Below are 23,717 nucleotides of genomic sequence, written 5' to 3'. Positions count from 1 at the left end.
CACGTGAGCATCAGAACTGGACCACGGAGCAATGGAAGAAGGTGGCCTGGTCTGAGGAATCACGTGTTCTTTTACATCACGTGGATGGCCGGGTGTGTGTGTGTGTGGCTTACCTGGGGAACACATGGCCCCAGGATGCACTATGGGAAGAAGGCGAGCCGGCGGAGGCAGTGTGATGCTTTGGCCAATGTTCTGCTGGGAAACCTTGGGTCCTCCATCCATGTGGATGTTACTTTGACACGCTCCACCTACCTAAGCATTGCTGAGACCATGTTCAGCCTTTGATGGAAACGGTATACTGGTGGCTGTGGCTCTTCCAGCAGGATAATGCTCCTGACACAAAGCACAAATGCTTCAGGAATGGTTTGAGGAGCACAACAACCAGTTTGAGGCGTCGACTCGGCCTCCAGATTCCCCAGATCTCAATCCAATCGAGCATCTGTGGGATGAGCTGAACAAACAAGTCCGATCCACCTCGCAACTTACAGGACTTAAAGGATCTGCTGCTAACATCTTGGTGCCAGATACCACAGCACACCTTCAGGGGTCGAGTGGAGTCCATGCCTCGACGGGTCAGCAAAAGGAAGACCAACACTATATAAGGTGATGAAGTTATGCCTGATCAGTGTACAGTATCCCATCTCGTTCATTTGGCAGAAGCTTTACTGAAATTAATATGCTTTATTTTCCAAGAATGCTTGGCACACTGGTATGGTGTTGTCTTGGCGGTGGCACACACATGTTTGTTTCACTATTAACTAACTATTGACTACGACACAAACTCCTAATGACTGCTTATTAATAGTTATTAAGGTAGTTGTAAGTTTAGGTTTTGGGTCGGATTAATGGATATACTCATGCAGAATAAGGCATTAATATGAGCTTTATAAGGGCTAATAAACAGACAATATCCTAGTAATATGCATGATCATAAGACACTAGTTGAGCGGTGAGAATTAATCCTAAATTAGTGTTACCATAGTCCCTTCTCTCGAGGCATGTCGGGGTGAGCTGTAGTAGTCTGAGTTATGAATGGCTGTGATTATGGCTGATATGGTTATAGCTCTGCTCTTACGTGCTGCAGGATGAGAGGCACTTTGGTTCCTGGGATCCTCCGCTGGTCTTGCTCCAGAAGCGTCGAGAGAGGAACGCCAAACAAACCCGACTCTACAGATGACAAACACAATGTTCATTATTCAGCTGCATAAACATAGCCATGATGACTGCGCTCATGAAATGGCGTATGTATGACACGCCAATTCGTATGACATTTTGCCGTGCTATCAAGATGCATAATCACTTTTTAGCGTGTTTATCAATGCCGTTTCATTCTACACTGCCCCTAACCCCTAAACCTACCCATCACACACACACACACACACACACACTGACTCTAAACCTACCTATCACACACACACACACACTGACCCTAAGCCTACCCATCACACACACACACACTGACCCTAAACCTACCCATCACACACATACACACTGACCCTAAACCTACCCATCACACACACACACACTGACCCTAAACCTACCCATCACACACACACACACACACACACTGACCCTAAACCTACCCATCACACACACACACACACACACACTGACCCTAAACCTACCCATCAAACACACACACACACACACTGACCCTAAACCTACCCATCACAAGAAACATTCTGTATTTTTACATTTTCAAAAAAACATAATTTAGTATGTTTAGAAATCCATTTACATTGTGGACACACACACACACACATATATAATGGTCAGTTTCGGCGCAGACATTCATGCGGATAGCTCAACATGTGTACAGATACCACACCATTGGCTTTAGAAAGTGCTGTGTGTGTGTTTACGTAAAGTCCTGAAGTCATGTTGGCCATGACTATAAATCTCCGAATTCTGAGATATAAACTCGCAATTACTCTTTTTATTTGTTTCTTTAGTGGCTGAAACGGGCTTCTGGTGTTCTCAGAACTGGACTGCCGATCAGGCGTTAGAGCAGGTAATCAGTCCTTACCTCTCATCCTCAAATCAGATGACACACCTTTAAGACTAGTCTAAACAGTTTATACACGCGGCCACAATTACATTAATCATCACCAATTAAAGTTAAAACATGAACGTGCTGTTTATAAGGGAGTGTGTGTGTGTGAGTGTGTGTGTGTGCAGCATCAGAAATAGACCCTGCACTGCAACAAAAAAAAGCTCTTCTTACTTTTGTCTTGTTTCTATTCCGAACAAAATTCTTAAAACAAGAAGTATTTACTAGACAAAGAAAAATTATTGTCGTGTTTTGGGGAAAAATAACTCAAAATGAAGAGAGTTTTTGCTTAAAATAAGATAAATAATCTGCCAATGGGGTGAGAAAAATAATCTTATTTTCCGTTTGAATTAAGATTATTTTTCTCACCCCATTGGCAGATTATTTATCTTATTATAAGCAAAAACTCTCTTCATTTAGAGTTATTTTTCCCAAAACAAGACAATAATTTGTACTTGTCTAGTAAATGTTTCTTAATGTAAGAATTTTTAGATATTTAGACTAGAAACAAGACAAAAATACTGAGTAAGAAGAGCATTTTTTGCAGCGTGTGGTCCTTTGCATGTTCTGTATTTTATCTCCTACAGATCTCAGAGGCACTGACCTCTCACTTTGACCTTGAGAGCTTTATGGGCCTTCACCTCGATTCCACAGGTGTCGAACAGAGCGCTCATCTCAATGAGGACCAGCCTGCGGACTTTCTTCATGTCCTCGGCGGAGAGATCGCCAACTCTCGTCTGTCCCGTCTTATCCTGAGACACTCTGAAATCCTGCGGGAGCGACAGAATGAGCCAGAGATACAGCACCAGCCTGCTGTCTGAGCTCTAATCACCATTCACCGTCCATCACAGAGTGCATCTGAACATTAACATTCATCTTTAAAGGGTTAGTTCAGCCTGTAGTGTGAATTGTGTGATTAATTCCTCCTGTGGTTGGCCAGCCGTCAGACCTGTGAATCGATTCATGATTCGGATCGCCAGAGTCTCGTGATTTCAGCAGTTTGACTCACGATCCGAATCATGAATCGATTCACTGACTCATAACGGTTCGAAGCTTTGTTCTGAAATCGGCCGTCACTATATAAGTCGTTATTTAGTTTTTTTCTATTCTGGCCTCTTCATCAATGATTGTAGAGCCGCTGTAGTGAGATGGGCTCTGTAACGACGTCTTTAGTGCCTTTATGGGTCTTGAGAGAGGAAATGACATTGGTGTCAATGAAGGCCTTTCTGAGCCATCGGATTTCAACACTAATATCTTCATCTGTGTGTGAAGATGAGCGGAGGTCTGACGGCTGGCCAACCACAGGAGGAATTAATCACACAATTTACACTACAGGCTGAACTAACCCTTTAAGAGTAATCAAAGGGGACATTTTACAGCTCTGTGCAGTTCATCAGACTGACCAGCAGAGGTCACTTTGACTCAATAAGATCAAAATTTGTGATTCCACTAATGCTTTAAATCTTGCATTGGACGTTTTTGCAATCTAAAAATAACATAACCATACATTCATACAATGCAAGATTTAAAGCATTTTTTTTTTAAAGCACCTATATTATATATATACACAGTACAGACCAAAAGTTTGGACGCATTACTATCTGTAATGTTTTTGAAAGAAGTTTCTTTGTGATATATTGTAATATATTATTACAATTTAAAATATTTGGTTTTCCATTTATTATAGTTTAAATGCTGATTTGTGTGCTCAGAGCTGAATGTTCAGGATGGTTCCTCCAGTCTTCAGTGACCATGATCCTTCAGAAATCATTCTCAGATGAGGATTCATTACGAGTGTTGGACACAGTTCTGCTCACTAATATTATTTCCTAACCTGTGATACTTTTATAATACTAGAATTTTTTTTAAAAAAAGATGCAAATGTTTTAAATATATAAATCTTTTGTAACAACAATATACACTCCTGGTCAGTAATTTGGGGTCAGTCTTTTTTTTCTTTTTCTTTTTAAATAAATCAATAATTTTATTCAGCAAGGATGTGTTAAATTGATAAAAATTGATAGTAAAGGAGATTTATATTATTTGAAAATATGTTTTATTTTGAATAAATGCAGTTCTTTTGAGCCTTTGATTCCTCAGATATATTAGTGAGCAGAGCTGTGTCCAACACTCGTAATGAATCCTCATCTGAGAATGATTTCTGAAGGATCATTTAAAGGATAATACATTGAAAACCAAATATTTTAAATTGCAATAATATATATCACAATATTACATTTTTTTCCTGTATTTTTGATCAAATAAATGCAGGCTTGATGAGCAGAAGAAACTTCTTTCAAAAACATTACAGATAGTAATGTGTCCAAACTTTTGGCCTGTACTGTATATATATATATATACAGCTCTGGAAAAATTTAAGAGACCACTTTGAGAAACATTGAGAAATCAATGTTAAGTGGTCTCTTAATTTTTTCCAGAGCTGTATATATAGAAACACTGGCATTGCTTCATCCTTAAGCAGCCAATCAGAGTGAGTTGCACTGGTCCAGTACACACACACACACACTCTTGACTCACAGGTAACCTGTCGTCCGCTTCGCTCTGGGGCTGGGTAACCTTCAGCCCTTCTTTATAGATAAGCGCTTGCTCTGAGAACGAAACCTCCAGGTTAATGTCCGTCTCTGCGTCGGCTCCGCCCCCTGAGACATCAGGCCCCGCCCCATTACCTAACCAAACGATAAAGACAATCACACTTCATGCTGTGAAACTACATGACAAGTCATACTTCAGTCTCTTTGCTGATTAGGCAGTGAACTAAATCAGGCTAGACAAAGTCCAGCTACCAAAGACGTCATTATCTGGCAGTTTTACTAACTTTACCACAGTGACCTCCGCTCCCAAACACTGAGACTACAACCACACGATCAGACTCAATAATGATGTCCTGATGGGTTAAACACACTTTAAATGATCGTCTCACAGCTGTAATTGTGAAAATGCTGTATTATTAGCAAAGTCTGGTCAAAAAAAGCTGTGCTAGAATGTCACAGCGAGTTGTTTAGCAACCAAGAACAACCAATTATTAACTAAATGGAGTCTCGTTTCAGCAGCGATGAGAAACGCCTTCAGGGATGAATGCAGACAAATGTGACCCTGAAGATCTTCACCAGGCCGGCGTCTCACGGGTATATCTGTGGCGATACCCAACAATAGTCAAAATTATACATTTTTCTGTTATGCCAAAAATCATTAGGATATTAAGATCATGTTCCATGAAGAGATTTTCTACCGTAAATATATCATAAATGTATTATTCCCCTGAAAATCCTTAATAAATGGTCTCTGCACATTCCAGACGCGTGTGAAATGTTTAATTGAGAAGGGAACGTTAATTCACTGTGTATGGGAGTGTCCTAGAGGTCAGTGTATATTGTGGACTTTTATTCTGCTGTGCGGAACTGAGGAAGAACAGGTTGACCTTCGGCTGACCAATCGGCAGAAAGGGCCGTATAATTCCCTCCGCTTGTGTAGAAATTGAATATTCAAGCCGTTTATTCATTTTCTACCTCTGAACGAAAAACAAAAAAAAAAATCAAGCTGAATTCTTGTTTTTCGGTTAGTTTGAAAACTGAAAAAACGAAAAAGGAGCCGTTTTTTGTTTTTGAATATCCGTTGCTATAAGGAAACTCACATGGCCAAAATATACACTGACCCCTAGATTGGTGACTTTTTGGAAAATGGTTGTCTTTCCCCTAAGTAACATCACGAAACTCGCCTACCGAGCGCTGCAAAGCGTATTCTGGGAGATCATCTCCATCAATATCAATCAGAGGACTCTTATCGACTTATCTCAGAGATATTATTGAAATATCTTCTGCACTAGTGTTGTCCAAATATCGATATTTCGATGTGCGATACTGGGATATAGTGTTTAGGATCCATGCGTGCGGCAGTTCTTAAAGGGACAGCTGTCATTTGTTATTTAAACTACAAAAAGACAAACGATCGCACTGCTCCTGACTGATCAACGTGTGTAACTTTAATGGTTTCATCTGTAGCTACATCTTTGTTTTTTACAAAGAACATTATCCAATGTTGTTTTAAATTGAATTACTTTGCTTTTTTTTTTCAGTTTCTTACCTGAATGTTAGACCTACCTGAAAAAGTAAAGCAGTGTATTTCATTTGTTTCTTTTATTCTATTGTATTTATTTGTGCTATTGTTTGTAATCTGTTTATTTGTTCTTATTTTATTATTGTTTACTCGTCTTTTTAAATTCAGTTTACATAATAAATAAATAATTAACATAATGCATGTTTTTTTACTCATTGATTTCGCTTCCATTCACATGCAATACACGACTGACAGACTGCAACGGTTAAAAACCTCCATGTGTTCGCCTGAAGAAACCGTCCCCTACAGCGAGGAAATTAAGTATTTGAACAGCCTGCTACTTTGCAAGTTCTCCCACTAGGAAATCATGGAGGGCTCTGAAATTGTGAAAGACAAAATCTAAAAGAAAACATCCAGAAATCACAATATCGGATGTCTTTGTATGATAGAGCTGCTAATCAGTATTTGAACACGTGTCCCTCAGCTAGATTTCTGACCCTCGGAGACCGGTTAGTCTGCCTTTAAAATGTCCACCTCCACTCCATTTATCATCCTAAATTAGATGCACCAGTTTGAGTTAACATCTCTTTCTCGTTATAACGAGATCTGTTGTTTTATCTACATCCTTTCTCATAATAACAAGATGTTATGTCATTAAAACAACATTTTTTTCTCATTAAAACAACATATTTTCTCCTAACAAGGACATGTGTTGTATGGTGATGTGTATAAAATATGCCTTTATCCACATTAGAGGATTTATATAGCCTAATTTCTATATTTGCGCTTGGATGCTCAATTATTTATTACAGTAGCAATGCTTCGTATGACCCGTGTCCTATAGCAGCTGCTTTTCAGACATGGAAGAGTGGCAAAGGCACATAGCCTATACATTCTCTAATGTGGATAAAGACTTATTTTGTACAAATCACTATACAACATATGTCCTTATTAGGAGAAAAAATATGTAGTTTTAACTAGAAAAATGTCATTTTAACGACATAACATCTCATTACAACAACATAATTGAGTGGGAGAAAAAAACATGTATGTGGCAGCAATGCGTCGCCGTAGATTTAAGACTTTTATTAGCGTTTTCCACTGATCATTATTTAGCGTTTTCCACTGATCATTATTTAGCGTTTCCACTGATCATTATTTAGCGTTTTCCACTGATCATTATTTAGCGTTTCCACTGATCATTATTTAGCGTTTCCACTGATCATTATTTAGCGTTTTCCACTGATCATTATTTAGCGTTTCCACTGATCATTATTTAGCGTTTCCACTGATCATTATTTAGCGTTTCCACTGATCATTATTTAGCGTTTCCACTGATCATTATTTAGCGTTTTCCACTGATCATTATTTAGCGTTTCCACTGATCATTATTTAGCGTTTCCACTGATCATTATTTAGCGTTTCCACTGATCATTATTTAGCGTTTCCACTGATCATTATTTAGCGTTTCCACTGATCATTATTTAGCGTTTTCCACTGATCATTATTTAGCGTTTCCACTGATCATTATTTAGCGTTTCCACTGATCATTATTTAGCGTTTTCCACTGATCATTATTTAGCGTTTCCACTAGTGTTGTAGTACTCGAGATCGGTCTTGGTCTCGAGACCGGTCTCGAGACCACTTTTTAAAGGTCTTGGTCTCGTCTCGGTATCGACCGCATTTTTACTCGGTCTCGTCTCGGTCTCGGGCGAAGATGACTCGGGATTTTGTCTCAAGACCGGTCAAGACCACAGCTGAAGGCATATAAAGAGCAGAGAACTCCACCCTGCGCGCACTCTCTCTATCTTCAAAATAAGCACATAAGCTCTCTCTTATACTTCACATTTTAAGCTAAATCAAAAGTTCAGAAAACCGAATCCATGTTGAACGTTGCGCGTTCGGACAACTGTTTTGAAGTACCGCTCGGTGTGAATTGCATGCGCTCAAAAAACGTTTGACAAGCTAAACAGCTGACATAAATCATACATTAAATAAACAGGAAACAATTTCTATCCAGTTATGAAGTGTTTTCTGTGTGACAAACCTTCCGCGATGTTCTGACAGCCGTGATTCACACACAACGGGTCTGCTAATGTCCGATTCACGACCAAATGACTCATTTGAACCGAATCATTTTAACGACGGTAATAAGAACTGATCTGTTCAACAATGAACTGAACGAATCAGTTTAATCATTTACTCAAAACACCTCAGAAATGAGAACACAAGTGTGCTTACCCAATTTAGCAAGAGTGGAGAGTAAGATTTATTAGTTTTAACTATCCACCGTATTTCAGCTTATGTATGTTGAATGTGTAGTAAAATAAATAGTCTAAAATCATTTAGTTTAGACTGGAGTGAGGTGAAAACAGAACAAAGTTGTTTGTTAGCTAGCTGATCATTTTATTAAATTGTATATGGCAGAAAATGTGGCTATTTGTTAACTGTTAATGCTATTTCTAATATTGATATGATTATATACCAAAACAATTCAACCTGTTGGAACAAAAGAAACATCAAGATAAGAGATCATACATAATAGGAGATATAAACATAAGATAATAAAAAATGATTGTTTCGTTGCATTTAAAAAAAAAAAATGGTGTGTGTGTGTGTGTGTGTAGGTCTGTCAGCCACCACCAAAGACCATTTTTGACCCAGGAAAAACCCTGCACATGTGAGATATTTCTTAAATCAAACTGTAGTTAATCAAAAAATGCAAGTGCAGGGTTTATTTTCCTTGTTGTTGCACAATAAAGCTGCACAATAACATTTTCAATTTGTAAATGAAAAATATGTACATATATAAAATAATTTGCTTAAGCAGCATACTAATATCTGTATGATACATATTCCACCTCCTGTTATTCACATTCATTTAAGACATAATGGACTGTGTCTGAGATTAATACCTCACCCAGATTAGCATTCTTAGGGAACTTTGAGTTTTAAAATGGGATTGAGCGCTTTTCACAAAACAAAACACAAAACTCTGTTAGTGTCAGTTTGGTGTTTGTGTCCACCATAGACTGTAAACAATATGGACACGTCGTCTTCAGTGCCTCCCATAGACGAAAAGTTAAGTGTTATTTGCTTATATAGGAAAAAGATTAATTCCCACAAAGCTGCAATGCCTGATTAATTGATCAAAACTTCTCTCATGGTACACTTACACACCCACACATACGAGAGAAGTGCCAATCATATGCATATTCCACATTTTATCATAAGTGTGGGGTCATGCATTGGTCTCGGTCTTGACTCGGTCTCGGCCTGTCTTGGTCTTGGTCTTGACTCGGTCTCGGCCCTTCAAAGTCTTGGTCTTGTCTTGGTCTCGGCCCTTCAAAGTCTTGGTCTTGTCTTGGTCTCGGCCCTTCAAAGTCTTGGTCTTGTCTTGGTCTCGGCCCTTCAAAGTCTTGGTCTTGTCTTGGTCTCGGCCCTTCAAAGTCTTGGTCTTGACTCGGTCTCGGCCCTTCAAAGTCTTGGTCTTGACTCGGTCTCGGCCCTTCAAAGTCTTGGTCTTGTCTTGGTCTCGGCCCTTCAAAGTCTTGGTCTCGGTTTAGGTGGTCTTGACTACAACACTAGTTTCCACTGATCATTATTTAGCGTTTTCCACTGATCATTATTTAGCGTTTCCACTGATCATTATTTAGCGTTTCCACTGATCATTATTTAGCGTTTCCACTGATCATTATTTAGCGTTTCCACTGATCATTATTTAGCGTTTTCCACTGATCATTATTTAGCGTTTTCCACTGATCATTATTTAGCGTTTCCACTGATCATTATTTAGCGTTTCCACTGATCATTATTTAGCGTTTCCACTGATCATTATTTAGCGTTTCCACTGATCATTATTTAGCGTTTTCCACTGATCATTATTTAGCGTTTCCACTGATCATTATTTAGCGTTTCCACTGATCATTATTTAGCGTTTCCACTGATCATTATTTAGCGTTTCCACTGATCATTATTTAGCGTTTCCACTGATCATTATTTAGCGTTTCCACTGATCATTATTTAGCGTTTCCACTGATCATTATTTAGCGTTTCCACTGATCATTATTTAGCGTTTCCACTGATCATTATTTAGTAGTGTTGTAGTACTCGAGATCGGTCTTGGTCTCGAGACCGGTCTCGAGACCACTTTTTAAAGGTCTTGGTCTCGTCTCGGTATCGACCGCATTTTTACTCGGTCTCGTCTCGGTCTCGGGCGAAGATGACTCGGGATTTTGTCTCAAGACCGGTCAAGACCACAGCTGAAGGCATATAAAGAGCAGAGAACTCCACCCTGCGCGCACTCTCTCTATCTTCAAAATAAGCACATAAGCTCTCTCTTATACTTCACATTTTAAGCTAAATCAAAAGTTCAGAAAACCGAATCCATGTTGAACGTTGCGCGTTCGGACAACTGTTTTGAAGTACCGCTCGGTGTGAATTGCATGCGCTCAAAAAACGTTTGACAAGCTAAACAGCTGACATAAATCATACATTAAATAAACAGGAAACAATTTCTATCCAGTTATGAAGTGTTTTCTGTGTGACAAACCTTCCGCGATGTTCTGACAGCCGTGATTCACACACAACGGGTCTGCTAATGTCCGATTCACGACCAAATGACTCATTTGAACCGAATCATTTTAACGACGGTAATAAGAACTGATCTGTTCAACAATGAACTGAACGAATCAGTTTAATCATTTACTCAAAACACCTCAGAAATGAGAACACAAGTGTGCTTACCCAATTTAGCAAGAGTGGAGAGTAAGATTTATTAGTTTTAACTATCCACCGTATTTCAGCTTATGTATGTTGAATGTGTAGTAAAATAAATAGTCTAAAATCATTTAGTTTAGACTAGAGTGAGGTGAAAACAGAACAAAGTTGTTTGTTAGCTAGCTGATCATTTTATTAAATTGTATATGGCAGAAAATGTGGCTATTTGTTAACTGTTAATGCTATTTCTAATATTGATATGATTATATACCAAAACAATTCAACCTGTTGGAACAAAAGAAACATCAAGATAAGAGATCATACATAATAGGAGATATAAACATAAGATAATAAAAAATGATTGTTTCGTTGCATTTAAAAAAAAAAAATGGTGTGTGTGTGTGTGTGTGTAGGTCTGTCAGCCACCACCAAAGACCATTTTTGACCCAGGAAAAACCCTGCACATGTGAGATATTTCTTAAATCAAACTGTAGTTAATCAAAAAATGCAAGTGCAGGGTTTATTTTCCTTGTTGTTGCACAATAAAGCTGCACAATAACATTTTCAATTTGTAAATGAAAAATATGTACATATATAAAATAATTTGCTTAAGCAGCATACTAATATCTGTATGATACATATTCCACCTCCTGTTATTCACATTCATTTAAGACATAATGGACTGTGTCTGAGATTAATACCTCACCCAGATTAGCATTCTTAGGGAACTTTGAGTTTTAAAATGGGATTGAGCGCTTTTCACAAAACAAAACACAAAACTCTGTTAGTGTCAGTTTGGTGTTTGTGTCCACCATAGACTGTAAACAATATGGACACGTCGTCTTCAGTGCCTCCCATAGACGAAAAGTTAAGTGTTATTTGCTTATATAGGAAAAAGATTAATTCCCACAAAGCTGCAATGCCTGATTAATTGATCAAAACTTCTCTCATGGTACACTTACACACCCACACATACGAGAGAAGTGCCAATCATATGCATATTCCACATTTTATCATAAGTGTGGGGTCATGCATTGGTCTCGGTCTTGACTCGGTCTCGGCCTGTCTTGGTCTTGGTCTTGACTCGGTCTCGGCCCTTCAAAGTCTTGGTCTTGTCTTGGTCTCGGCCCTTCAAAGTCTTGGTCTTGTCTTGGTCTCGGTTTAGGTGGTCTTGACTACAACACTATTATTTAGCGTTTCCACTGATCATTATTTAGCGTTTCCACTGATCATTATTTAGCGTTTCCACTGATCATTATTTAGCGTTTCCACTGATCATTATTTAGCGTTTCCACTGATCATTATTTAGCGTTTTCCACTGATCATTATTTAGCGTTTCCACTGATCATTATTTAGCGTTTCCACTGATCATTATTTAGCGTTTCCACTGATCATTATTTAGCGTTTCCACTGATCATTATTTAGCGTTTCCACTGATCATTATTTAGCGTTTCCACTGATCATTATTTAGCGTTTCCACTGATCATTATTTAGCGTTTCCACTGATCATTATTTAGCGTTTCCACTGATCATTATTTAGCGTTTCCACTGATCATTATTTAGCGTTTCCACTGATCATTATTTAGCGTTTCCACTGATCATTATTTAGCGTTTCCACTGATCATTATTTAGCGTTTCCACTGATCATTATTTAGCGTTTCCACTGATCATTATTTAGCGTTTCCACTGATCATTATTTAGCGTTTCCACTGATCATTATTTAGCGTTTCCACTGATCATTATTTAGCGTTTCCACTGATCATTATTTAGCGTTTCCACTGATCATTATTTAGCGTTTCCACTGATCATTATTTAGCGTTTCCACTGATCATTATTTAGCGTTTCCACTGATCATTATTTAGCGTTTTCCACTGATCTGATCTGAAGCAAGCCGTGTCCTCACCTGGTGTGATTAACACTATATATAAGAACATTAATAAGCACCCAATGTTAATGTACAGTGTGAAATCTCACAACCTGACAACCAGGATTGATTACTAGCCTGGGATAAAGTATGAACACTGTAAAACAAGATAGCCCAGCACTAAAAATGCCTTTCAAAATTCTCCTGCGCTTACGAGAAATGACTTTACAACACCTGCGTCATGTTTATTTCCACTTTAGCAATTGTCATTCAGAAACAAATGAACCTTTATATTGTGCCCGAGGCTGCGTCAGGCGAGATTTCATTTTAGTTACGGTGAACTCATTTCTGGACACTCCAGTGTGTGTGTGTGTGTGTGTGTGTGTGTGTGCGTGCGTGCGTGTGTGTGTGTGTGCATGTGTGCGTGCGTGTGCGTGTGCGTGTGTAATCCCTACGTTATGGGGACAAAACGGTGGCAATATCCGAAATCCTTGTCCTTGTGGGGACATTTTTAGGTCCCCATGAGGAAAACATCTTATAAATCACACAGGAGGAGTTTTTTGAGAAAGTAAAAATGCAGAATGTTTCCTGTGATGGGTAGGTTTAGGGGCTGTGTGTGTGTGTGTGTGTGTGTGTGTGTGTGTGTGTGTGTGTGTGTGTGTGTGTGTGTGTGTGTGTGTGTGTGTGTGTGTGTGTGTGTGTGTGTGTATGTGTTTGTGTGTGATGGGTAGGTTTAGGGGCTGTGTGTGTGTGTGTGTGTGTGTGTGTGATGGGTAGGTTTAGGGGCTGTGTGTGTGTGTGTGTGTGTGTGTGTGTGTCTGTGTGTGATGGGTAGGTTTAGGGGCTGTGTGTGTGTGTGTGTGTGTGTGTGATGGGTAGGTTTAGGGGCTGTGTGTGTGTGTGTGTGTGTGTGATGGGTAGGTTTAGGGGCTGTGTGTGTGACGGGTAGGTTTAGGGGCAGTGTAAGGTGATAGAAAATACGGTTTGTACAGTATAAAAACCATTACGCCTATGGAGAGTCCCCATAAAACATGGAAACACTACTTACGTGTGTGTGTGTGTGTGTGTGTGTGTGTGTGTGTGTGTGTGTGTGTGTGTGTCTGTGTTGCTTTCTTTGCATTTCTAGCGATGCCATAAAACACATACCCAGTCCTTCCTCTTCCAGTTTACCGCTCCCACTTCTCTCTGTGGATTCTGCCTCATCCTGCTTTGTCAGAAATAATGAACAACAAGAGAGAGAAGAGCAAACTGTTAGCATGTGCAATGATACGTTAAAAACAAACATATTCAGTGCCGTTCATCAAAATATGTGCAATATACTCAGGGAACCGAAAGTGTGAGAATGGAAATCTTTCATATTCTACATTTTTAGGAGACTAATCCAGTTTTTTAGTAAGTTAGTGACGCTGATCATGTGACTCTTTCTGTCAGAGGTTGGAGCAAATCACATGTTCAAGTCATATTTCACACAAACCAAACAAGTATAATTTATATTTTCCACAACCTACGTTTTTATTATTATACACTGCCCGGCCGAAATTGGCTGTTTGGCTATAAATGGGCAAATGCTTAATGATTAAATCATTACTGAAGTGTTTATCACATGTGGCAACACTAATGGATGGCGTGTGTAGCTTTTCATTTCTTAAAGGACTATGCAGGAAGACACATCATGGCCATATACCAGGATAACAATGACAAGATTCATCATCATCACTGTCAGCAATCAGGCATAACATTATGACCGCTGAATAACACTGATGATCTCTTCATCACGGCTCCTGTTAGTGGGTGGGATATATTAGGCAGCAAGTGAACATTTAGTCCTCAGAGTTGATGTGTGTGAAGCAGGAGAAATGGGCAAGCGTAAGGATTTGAGCGAGTTTGGCCAGATTGTGACGGCTAGACGACTGGGTCAGAGCATCTCCAAAACTGCAGCTCTTGTGGGCTGTTCCCGGTCTGCAGTGGTCAGTATCTATCAAAAGTGCTCCAAGGAAGGACCAGTGGAGAACCGGCCACAGGGTCATGGGCGGCCAAGGCTCATTGATGCACGTGGGGAGCGAAGGCTGGCCCGTGGGGTCCGATCAAACAGACGAGCTACTGGAGCTCAAACTGCTCCAGAAGTTAATGCTGGTTCTGATAGAAAGCTGTCAGAATACACAGAGCAGCTCAGTTTGTTGCGTGTGTGGCTTACCTGAGGAACACATGGCCCCAGGATGCACTATGGGAAGAAGGCGAGCCGGCGGAGGCAGTGTGATGCTTTGGCCAATGTTCTGCTGGGAAACCTTGGGTCCTCCATCCATGTGGATGTTACTTTGACACGCTCCACCTACCTAAGCATTGCTGAGACCATGTTCAGCCTTTCATGGAAACGGTATTCTGGTGGCTGTGGCTCTTCCAGCAGGATAATGCTCCTGACACAAAGCACAAATGCTTCAGGAATGGTTTGAGGAGCACAACGACCAGTTTGAGGCGTCGACTCGGCCTCCAGATTCCCCAGATCTCAATCCAATCGAGCATCTGTGGGATGAGCTGAACAAACAAGTCCGATCCACATAGCAACTTACAGGACTTAAAGGATCTGCTGCTAACATCTTGGTGCCAGATACCACAGCACACCTTCAGGGGTCTAGAGGAGTCCACGCCTCGACGGGTCAGCAAAAGGAAGACCAACACAATATTAGGTTATCCCTGTATCTGTCTACATTTTTGTTTGTTCGGTTCATTTCCAGTGGTGCTTCTTCTTCAGTGAACTAATGTGTGCGTCTGCCTAGCTAAGTAAATGTACGAGATGTTTTCATGCGCTGTACACATTACTTTTTAAATAGATTATTTAGTGCAGCGTCCAGCAGAAACATAAATCATCACTTATGGCTTTCCTTAATAAACTGCTCAGAATAGCATCGGTGATTTATCACAGATCCCTCAAACCCTCAGTTACTCATTACACTGTGCTGAAATGTTTATTAACAGGGAACACTAGTTGGACGTCCTGCATGAACTTTATCACATGCCAATGCTTTAAACTGAATAAAACCATTTGGGAGAGGAATAAAGAGCTAGACTGTGCTTTAATAACCACAGGACGGCGACACACACTTTGCCTGTATTAGTTCACAGACTCAAAATGTGTCTTCTTACATTCAGCCCCTTATTATCTTCCTCTTCCTCCTTTACTTTTCTCTCTTCCCTCTTTTTTTGCTACTGTAATATCCAAATCTTTGTATTTAGGGCACTTTTTGCGTTTCTTCACCTCTTCATGACAGATCGCTTCCTGTACTCCTCAGTTGTAAGTCGCATAAAAGCGTCTGTTAATGCATAAATGTATTAAAAGCTCTACGTTCAAAAGAAGTGTCAACTTTTTTCCATGATAATCCTTCTTTAAGCTCTGCAAACGCCTCCATTGTAGTCTTGAGTTTCTTCCAGGAACAAACATCATGATATTCCTCATTAGCATAATTAATATGCTTGATTATATGCATTTGATTATGTGGTGACGTACTTTGCTCTGTGCAGCGGGCGGTGGTTTGAAGATCTCTCGGACGTCTGGGACGCTGTACGGCTTGTTCCGCTTGCGTAGAGTTTGCTTGAGCGTCTCCACGCGTCTCTCCACAGCGGCCGCTTGCGTTCGGGTTAGCGTAGACAGAAGCGCCATGCTGTCCTCGCCGCCTGAAGCCGATTCGTCGAACAGCGTCGCAAGCCCCGCCTCCATCAGCCACGCCTCCTCCTGCTCGCCCTCTGCAGAACATATGAAGAGAAGTCATGTTTCATATCACTAAATGCATTTGAACTACTTTATAATCAAAACTTTTCTAATCTTGAAAAAACATATCATTGGAAAGGTCAGAGTCTCAAGGTTCCATATTTGGTGATAGTTTTATGATAGAAATGATATAAGTGAAGAGAAATTTACAGGAAACTGTATCAATGGAAATTGAATGACACCCGGTGGCTATTTTTGGTTTAGCGCTTAAAGAAATCTCATGGGGACTGCAATTTTTGTGATATCAACTTCAAATTTGGAACACAACTTGGTTAGACATATGGCTTTGATTTGATCGTAATTTTAGAGTAAAACATTTTTTGTAAAATATATATTTTATATAAAATAAAAAATATTTAGTACTGTATTTTTCATTCTCAGTACATTTACATTTTAACCATAACTTTTTCAATGATTTCACTTCAGCAATAATCATAAGATCCTTTTTTTCTTGTTTTCTTTAAAATAAAATCTATCTAAATGAAGAGAGTTTTTGCTTAAAATAAGATAAATGATCTGCCAATGGGGTGAGAAAAATAATCTTATTTCTGATTGATTTAAACTTTATTTCTGATTGTTTCTTGTTTCCGTCCCAAACAGAAATAAGATTATTTTTCTCACCCCATTTGCAGATCATTTTGATATTGTTTTTTTTTATGCAGTTTCCTGTACATTTTTCTTCACTTATATCATTTCTATCATAAAACTATCACCAAAAAATGGAACCTTGAGACTCTGACCTTTCCAATGATATGTGTTTTCAAGATCATTTTGATCTTGATTTTGATTTTATTTTTTAAGAAAACAAGAAAACATATCCTATGTCATTTTACTTATCTAGTAAATTAATCTTGATTTAATAATTTTTAGATATTTAGACTGGAAGCATTTTTTGTAGTGTTGTATGAATCGCCCAGGATAAATGATTAGGTCTGTCACGATAACTACTTTTTGTTTCACGATATATCATCCCACAAATAATAAACAATATTATTGTCATTTTAAGACTATTTTATGCCACTGATATATCTGATATATTCTAATATATCAGCATTATAATGCAAGTAGACCTACACAATTTCTAATGACAACCTTTTAGTTCTTTAGATCATGGAAATTAAGGGTAAAAAATATATTTTCCAAAAAAAAATAAAAAAAAATAATAAATAGTAAATAAAGATTTTCCCTAGTGAAAGGGCTTTAACTCTCGTCATTCTGCGGTGGCGTTTATATGTGCACCGGAATGGGTTGTCAGGAAAACACTTTACCTGTGGATAACCGCTCTGTGTATGAAGGAACTGAGAACCACTTTCGCCTCCGCCACGGAAAATATACAAGATGACGGCACAATCCAGTAAAATATTGGAGACATTCATTATCATGTAAACATAATGGCCGATATATTACATCACAAAAAATGATTGAGGTCATGTATATGCATATCACAATGTGTTATTGTCATCATAGCCGTGGTGAGCTGACGGGAAGCACAAATATCTTCCTGTAACTTCACAATGCAGGAGCCAAACAATTCCTGCTGATGTCACGACCGATCTCCGTCTGAGGTCTTTACTGCGGGTTCTTCCTGTAAGCTACGCCTATTGTCCTTAAACGTGGAGGAATATAAACATACACCGCCTTGAGCAATGCATTTAGATTGAAAACATATATAATCGTCAAATATTTTAGAGTGTGTTTAGTGTTTGGTAATCTTCAAAATATCTTCCTTTGTGTTCAGCAGAAGAAAGACACTCATACAGGTTTGAAACAAGTTGAGGTAAAGGATGACAGAATTTTTGGAGCTGTGTGTGTGTGTGTGTGTGTGTGTGTGTGTGTGTGTGTGTGTGTGTGTGTGTGTGTGTGTGTGTGTGTGTGTGTGTGTGTGTGTGTGTGTGTGAGAGCCTGTTTATGAGGACACAAATTTGTATAACTACATGGGTATTACACTGGTATTACTCTATAAATGTGGTTTATGAGGACATATCAAATGTCCTCATAATTCAAATGGCCTTAAAAACACTAAATGATGTTTTTTTGAGAAAGTAAAAATGCAGAATGTTTCCTGTGATGGGTAGGTTTAGGGTCAGTGTGTGTGTGTGTGTGTGTGTGTGTGTGTGTGTGTGTGTGTGTGTGTGTGTGTGTGTGTGTGTGTGTGTGTGTGTGAGGAGTCTGGCAGAAGTGCAAGTACAAGTCATGTTTTAATCTTGCTGAACTCAGCTGAAAATATGTTGAAAATGTCCAAGAAATCCATTTGTCATCACAATCTTTTGCAATAATGGCTTGTACATTGAAGCTTAGCAACACCAAATAATGTTTTGAATGAATCGCCGATGGTTTGAAAGAAAAAAGGTACAGTGCTGTCACTGGGAGGGTACCCTAAGGTACAAAACCAAAAAAGGTAAAAAAAGCTTTTATGTACCTTTTAAGGTACTAATACGTACCATTTAGTAAGTACAAAGATGTGCCTTTTCACGTTTGTACCTTAGTGTGCAGCCTCAGTGACAGCACTGTACCTTTTTTTTCTGAGAGTGCATCTCAAATGAAGAAGAAGTGACAAAAAATGTGTACCTTAAAATGTAATGTATGTCGCTTTGGATAAAAGCATCTGCCAGATGCATAAATGTAAATGTAAGAAACATTCTGAAGAAAAACAAATAAAAGAATAAATATTAAACGTCATGAATGAATAAGTTATTCTAAGTAATTACTTCCATCTGAAAAGGTCAAAATGGCGCGATCATAGGTATATATATTATAGATGCCTCATTAGTGCCTGCTCAGATCGGCTGAATGAGGCATCTACATAATATATACTATGATCGTGCCGGTTTCACTAGATGAGATTCATCTGATAAGAGGTAAAACTAACATAAATACTGTTGTGTTTCTCTCAGAAACCGATCGGTTCGTGTCTTAAAGGGTCAATTCACCCCATAATGAAATGTCTGTCATTAACTCCTCTCCCTAATGTCGCTCCACACCCGTCAGACCTCCGTTCATCTTCACACACAGTTTAAGATATTTTATATTTAGTCTGAGAGCGTATGCAAGTGTATGCACACTATACTGTCCATGTCCAGAAAGGGAATAAAAACATCATCACAGTAGTCCATATGAGACATCAGTGGGTTAATTAGAGTCTCTTGAAGCATCCAAAATACATTTGGGTCCAAAAATAACAAAAACTACGACTTTATTCAGCATTGGCTTCTCTTCCGGGTTCCTCCAAAAAGATTCAAACGGTGTGAATCGTTTAATGATTCGGATCGTGTCAAACTGCTGAAATCACGTGACATTGGCGACCCAAATCATCAACTATCCCTTTAAAACAACAATTACGAATATATATAGCACACCCTAAGCCGATGGGACAAGCTCTGCAGCCGAAACACTTCTGGGAAAGGCAGTTTGAGAAGTATCCACCTTTTTCCCGGTGAGCGAATTTACCCATGATTCATAGCGGGTTTGAACCGGAAGCCGGTTGTCCTTTTCCTGTTCGAAGCGTATGTATGTTTGATAGCTTGTCGCTTGCTATCTTGTTTGTTGTGAAGCCGGTGTTTCTCCATGGAGGAAGCACAAATGGACAAAACAATGGAGGTGGATACACACTAGGGATGCACAGAGTAGTCAGCTACTGAAATGTTTGACCACTTTTGGACAAATTAACAGCCAAACAATTTCAGTAAAGATAGGGGTGGGCGATATCTCGATGCTTAAAATGGATATGGATATGGCTCGATATGGATTTTGACCTATCGTATATACCGATATATTTCATTCTGATTCCGCCACTCTGCTCGTTTGCCTTCCTCCTCTTGCTTTTGTTCCCCCTCCCCTCGCGTGAACACGGCGGCGTCCGCAACCAGGTGAGGATTATTTATCAAATTGACAAGCGCGTGCCTTATTCAATTCTCAGTTTAGAGACCATGATTTTCCTTCAACACAACTGCTTGCTAAAACTCATAAAGAAATATTAATGTTCATCATAGTTCAAATCGGAAGTTTCACCCCCAGTCAGGTGATGGACACTATTGGAGCGAGACGCGCACTCGCAGTCGCAATCATGCCAGTGTAAGAATCCAAAATAATCAAAGATATTTGACTTTGAACAAAGACATTTGTTTTATTGTTTTCCACCCCCTCTCCCGCTGTTTGGGATTCCTAAAGACAAACCCTGCGTCCCAATTCGCATACTATCCATCCTAAATAGTATTCGAAAATAGAATTAGTATGTCCTAAATCGTAGTATGTTGAAAAGAGTATTCCAAAGATTCCCGGATGGTTTACTATTTCCGGTCCGAATTCACAGTATGGATCGATGGGCACTCTATCGGCTGATATTACCCACAACCCACTGCGAGTTGGACGAGGATTCGATTAGAACTACAAACGCGGATAAAAAGCGTTAAAAAACTACAAACATGACGGATGTGCGAGTTCGACGGTTAAGTAGAGAAGTTTAGATAAAGGGGTTTGAGTGACCAACTATTAATATTTAACATGACAAAAATATATTTATTCAGTGTTGTCCACATTATATTTCACCCGCAGCAGCATTGAGGACTTTAGTAATGACACGTTTGGCCATTAACTTTTAAATGCATCATTATATTTAAACTGCAAACACACGAGGAGTCTCTGCATTAAAGACACACACATGGCAGATCAACGAGCGGCTACATTTCTCTCCGATACGGCAGGAGATTAATCTGCATGTGGAGGATTTGAACTGTGACGAATCTGATGATGATTGACAGGGCAGATAAAGGGTGACGGGATGCACGTAACTAAGCGACAGAGTCCGTTAAAGATGGCGAAGTAGTCCCGAAGCTTGCATAGTTTTCTGCTACACACTCAAAAGTATATACTTTTTCTTCACAAAAAGAGTACATACTTTTAGGACGTAGTATAAGTAGGCGAATTGGGACGCAGCAAAAGAGACGTTGAGGGCATGTAGGCCAAATGTGTGCCACACCTGTAGTACAGCTGGGGAAGTTTGCTCTGATTGGTCAGTTTGAATGTCTCAGGGTTTCAGTCACATGGTCAAGGGATGGATAAAAGAAGATTGCAACTGTTGCTCGGGGGGCTTTTGCTCTGGCTGTCGCTTCTAGGGGGCTTCTTTGCTCTCTCCATCTCTCTCCATCTCTCTCCATCTCTCTCCATCTCTCTCCATCTCTCTCCATCTCTCTCTTTCTATCCCTCCCTATCTCTCTCCATCTCTCTCCATCTCTCTCCATCTCTCTCCATCTCTCTCCATCTCTCTCCATCTCTCTCCATCTCTCTCCATCTCTCTCCATCTCTCTCCATCTCTCTCCATCTCTCTCCATCTCTCTCCATCTCTCTCTTTCTATCCCTCCCCATCTCTCTCCATCTCTCTCCATCTCTCTCCATCTCTCTCCATCTCTCTCCATCTCTCTCCATCTCTCTCCATCTCTCTCCATCTCTCTCCATCTCTCTCCATCTCTCTCCATCTCTCTCCATCTCTCTCCATCTCTCTCCATCTCTCTCCATCTCTCTCCATCTCTCTCCATCTCTCTCTTTCTATCCCTCCCTATCTCTCAGGTAACATTCTATTCATGCTGGGTACGATTAATGGTATAAGTTTTTATCATCCCATTCATCTATTTTGTAACTATTTTAAGTGTAACCATAACTGGATTTTGTCATTAAATTATTTCAATTATAAATGATTTGCTAACTAGTTTTGATTTGGTATTGACTTTGAAGTGCTCCCTATTGCAATACAATATAGTCACATTATAGCAGTGCTCTCCCACATATTTTGCTGTTGTAACTGCGCTTATTTCCGTCGTTGGTATAAGTTGCAGTGGGTGGTTATAGACGAGAAATGTACAGTTTTCTACCATCACGCTGATAACGTTTCTTTAGTCGTTCGGCAACGCTGCAGTCAGAACCACTGTAGGCCATCCACCCGTACATCAGTTTATGATGTGTCTAACTGATCGCATAGTTTTCGGTTAAAATGTCAAAATGATCGCATATCATTTGAAAACATTTAGAAATTATTGCAATATCGTTATTTTGTCAGCTTTATCACGGGATTATGATGAATAGGTATATTCATGTTTTAACCAAGAGGGATACAAGACATCCCGGGTGTCCTGAGACACAGTGCAGTGCTCTTCTGTCTCTTCTGACACTGATATTTCGTTCTGTAACTGGAAAAGAAGTGAATATCAGCTCATGTGTAGCCTACGTGATCCGCATGATGAGGCGCGACATCTAGCCTACTGTTTGGATTTTGGTACAAATTTAACAGGAAGTGGTGTTTTAACAAAATCAGTTTATTAATATCTCAGTCATGCCCCCATCTTTCTGCAGAATGCTTACTGTTTAAGTGTAACAAAGGGTTTTGATTCGTCTTTTGAAAGCATGAAATGAATGAAAAAATGGCTATATGTAGGCCTATTATTTCTTTTATTTTACAGCTTAATTATAATTATTTATGTTATCAGGGAGGTTTTTTTTCCAATGTCACAAAAGCACTTTGTTCCTTCATGAACTGACTACCTCTTTGCACTTCAATAAAATAAAAAAGAATTTGTGGTATTTGGCATATTTGTTTTTGCTGTAGAATTTGGGGGTTGTTTTTCCTGTAAAGATAGAGATATATATCGTATATCGAGATATAGCAAAATATCAGTGTTTCTCAAACGTTTTCAGCCCAAGGACCACTTTATCTTCCAATTTTAGAATTACTGATCGAGATATATCTTTTGCTCCATATCGCCCAGCCCTAAGTAAAGACTTTTATCACCGAAACATTACGGCCAAAATGTTGTGATGACGCAAACAGAAACCGCGACCGTGCTCGTCTAAAGCAACATATCTGCGGTGTGGACGTATTTCATCTCACATCTGATGAGGCAAATATTGGTTGTATCTTGAGAATAATGCTTTGTTTATGTGTGTCGATGGATGCACGTGCTGGCTCCTCAGTGATTCACTACAACAGCGATAATAACAGAAAAACATGAGCAAAACAGTCTCTCTTTGTAAGCTTTGTTCAATGCATGCGAGTGCTGCCGTATGTTTGAATATTTCGGTTCCTCATTTTGGTGCCATCAAACGTGTTTAACGCTTTGGCTGGCGCTGAGCCAGAGACAGACACACTCAGCGCTCGTCGCATATCACTATTCAGTGTTTTCACCACATCATGTTTATTTTCGGTTTCAGGCATTTAAATGCACATACGTAGCAGCAAAAACACCCTGATGGCTATGGAA

At 39.4% G+C, this 23,717-nt stretch overlaps 1 protein-coding gene and 1 long non-coding RNA gene across 3 annotated transcripts in view; one reads left to right on the top strand and one right to left on the bottom strand.

The window, feature by feature from the left end:
* arhgap18 (Rho GTPase activating protein 18) overlaps nucleotides 1–23,717 on the bottom strand; it is a 50,121-nt gene that overhangs the window by 10,524 nt on the left and 15,880 nt on the right. The window contains exons 3-7 of one of the 2 annotated variants that reach the window (XM_067416681.1): nucleotides 16,210–16,445; nucleotides 13,854–13,914; nucleotides 4,589–4,737; nucleotides 2,655–2,820; nucleotides 1,076–1,167 (exon numbers count right to left, since the gene is read on the bottom strand). In XM_067416681.1, coding sequence (XP_067272782.1) covers nucleotides 1,076–1,167; nucleotides 2,655–2,820; nucleotides 4,589–4,737; nucleotides 13,854–13,914; nucleotides 16,210–16,445 — 704 coding nt within the window. The remainder of the gene's footprint in view (nucleotides 1–1,075; nucleotides 1,168–2,654; nucleotides 2,821–4,588; nucleotides 4,738–13,853; nucleotides 13,915–16,209; nucleotides 16,446–23,717) is intronic. The other variant, XM_067416682.1, reaches the window with a different exon arrangement.
* LOC137040896 (uncharacterized) lies at nucleotides 1,150–2,754 on the top strand. The gene is made up of 3 exons (XR_010898009.1): nucleotides 1,150–1,241; nucleotides 1,953–2,011; nucleotides 2,638–2,754. It is a non-coding gene; the product is annotated as an uncharacterized lncRNA (long non-coding RNA).

The sequence above is a fragment of the Pseudorasbora parva genome, chromosome 15 (genome assembly GCF_024679245.1).
Source record: "Pseudorasbora parva isolate DD20220531a chromosome 15, ASM2467924v1, whole genome shotgun sequence".
NCBI classification, from domain to species: domain Eukaryota; kingdom Metazoa; phylum Chordata; class Actinopteri; order Cypriniformes; family Gobionidae; genus Pseudorasbora; species Pseudorasbora parva.
This window is presented reverse-complemented; position numbering and strand designations above follow the sequence as displayed.